The sequence below is a fragment of the Cynara cardunculus genome (genome assembly GCF_001531365.2).
Source record: "Cynara cardunculus var. scolymus isolate 2C chromosome LG 2, CcrdV1, whole genome shotgun sequence".
Lineage (NCBI taxonomy): Eukaryota > Viridiplantae > Streptophyta > Magnoliopsida > Asterales > Asteraceae > Cynara > Cynara cardunculus.
Genome location: NC_037529.1, coordinates 4,564,243 through 4,566,059, shown reverse-complemented (window position 1 = coordinate 4,566,059; position 1,817 = coordinate 4,564,243). Strand labels below are relative to the sequence as shown.

Genomic DNA, 1,817 nt, shown 5'->3' with positions numbered 1-1,817 from the left:
TTTATAAAATGTTGTATTATTAAACCAAAAATAAATTATTTCGTTATTAAACTTAAATTATAATAAAAAAATGAGAAATTTTAAATAGTTAATTTAATATCAACATTTATATTTTTTTTCCAACATTTTATTTTATTAAAAAATAAAATCATTATTACTTTCTTAAAAACACATACAATCGTATTATAACATCGACATAGACAAATAATAAAATAAAACATTAAAATCGATATATGTATCGCTGTATTGCGCAAATACTCTTCTAGTTATATTTTTTTTTATTAACCTGGATATCCAACCCGCTATGCTAGCCGACTAATCCCAGGACGACCACCTGCTTTGCATATAGCCCAGAGTCACTGCAGTTGAACCTCCGCGGCCACAAGGAGATTTTTATTCCTCCTTGGATTTGAACCTCAAACCTCCTGATACTTTTAATCTTTGGAGTCAAGTTTAAACCAATCAATCATCACCCTTGTGGTTAAAAATATTTTTAGTGTTTAGATCGAAGATTTACTAAAGAATATATTTTTTTAAAGGAATATCAATAAAAATGATTTTTTAAAAACAAAAAATTATATTCTTTTTTCTTTCCAAATTCAAAATCACAGTAAAAGTGTGATCTGTTTACATTTATTCCGGTGACGGAGGTTGGATATAAATACTCCCCTGCAAACTATCGATCTTAATTGTTCTGGTGGCATCCATCCCCAAACATTCCTTCTCTCTTCAACTCCACCACCATGACCAAAATCGACGCCCTCCGTCGAGTATTCCTCCCTTGTTTCACCCCTACCGCCACCATCTCCGACCACCGTACCACCAACCCCACCACCAAGAAACGCCTCAGCACCTCCCTCCGCGATGACATCATCAACCCATCAACACAAACACATGAAAAACACACACTTTCAGATCACCAACAAGATCACGACGACGACTCAGATTCATCATCCCCCTTCGTTCTCTCCTCCTACAACCCAATCGCACCACCACGATCCTCCAAAACAATGGTCATCGGAACCATCTTCGGCCACCGCCGCGGCCACGTCTGGTTCGCCGTCCAACATGACCGTCTCAAAACCAGACCTTACCTCCTCCTCGAACTATCCATCCCAACCCAATCACTCGTCCAAGAAATGCGGTTCGGACTCGTCCGGTTAGCCCTCGAATGCCACAGCTCGCCGGAATCTGATCTTGGATCAATCCCACTTCGTTCAATCCCCCTCTGGACTATGTTCTCTAACGGCCGGAAAGTTGGGTTTGCCGTCCGGAAAAAGGCCACCGAACCCATCCGTCTGATGCTGAAATCGATACAGTCGACGACGGTGGGTGCCGGCGTTATTCCATCTTTCGGGTTTGACTCCGATGCCGACAAGTGTGGCGAACTGATATACATGAGGGCTAGCTATGAATGCATTGTGGGTGGACCAGACTCGGAATCTTTTCACCTGATCAACCCAGATGGGTGTTTGGGTCAAGAACTCAGCATCTTCTTGATGAGGTCTCGGTGACCATTTCCTGATTCAAGATTTCCAAAGATGGTTTCTTGAAAGCTAGCCAAAGCCAGGCTTAATTAATTAATATTTTTTTGGTAATACTTTTTGTTTTTTAGTTGGAAAATATATTTTGTTGTTGGTTTAGAGGGAAAAGGGTGGATGAGTAATTTTGTTATTAATTACTCTTTTTAACATGATTAACTGATTTAAATGAGAATTGTTTTTAATTATGGGATGTTTAACGGTTGCTCAATGGTTTGGTGCAAAATGATTATGTGGTTAGAATGATTAAGATGCTCTCATGATATATTGCAAAAT

The 1,817-nt window shown here is 39.2% G+C and overlaps 1 protein-coding gene across 1 annotated transcript; it reads left to right on the top strand.

The window, feature by feature from the left end:
* Positions 1-743: 743 nt before the first annotated feature.
* LOC112504574 (protein MIZU-KUSSEI 1-like) lies at positions 744-1,514 on the top strand. Its single transcript, XM_025108527.1, has one exon. The coding sequence runs from the start codon at positions 744-746 to the stop codon at positions 1,512-1,514; it is 771 nt and encodes a 256-aa protein (XP_024964295.1).
* Positions 1,515-1,817: the final 303 nt, after the last annotated feature.

Bases quoted from the DNA above. Each gene is read 5' to 3' on its own strand.
- LOC112504574 (XM_025108527.1), top strand. From the start codon at position 744: ATGACCAAAATCGACGCCCTCCGTCGAGTATTCCTCCCTTGTTTCACC.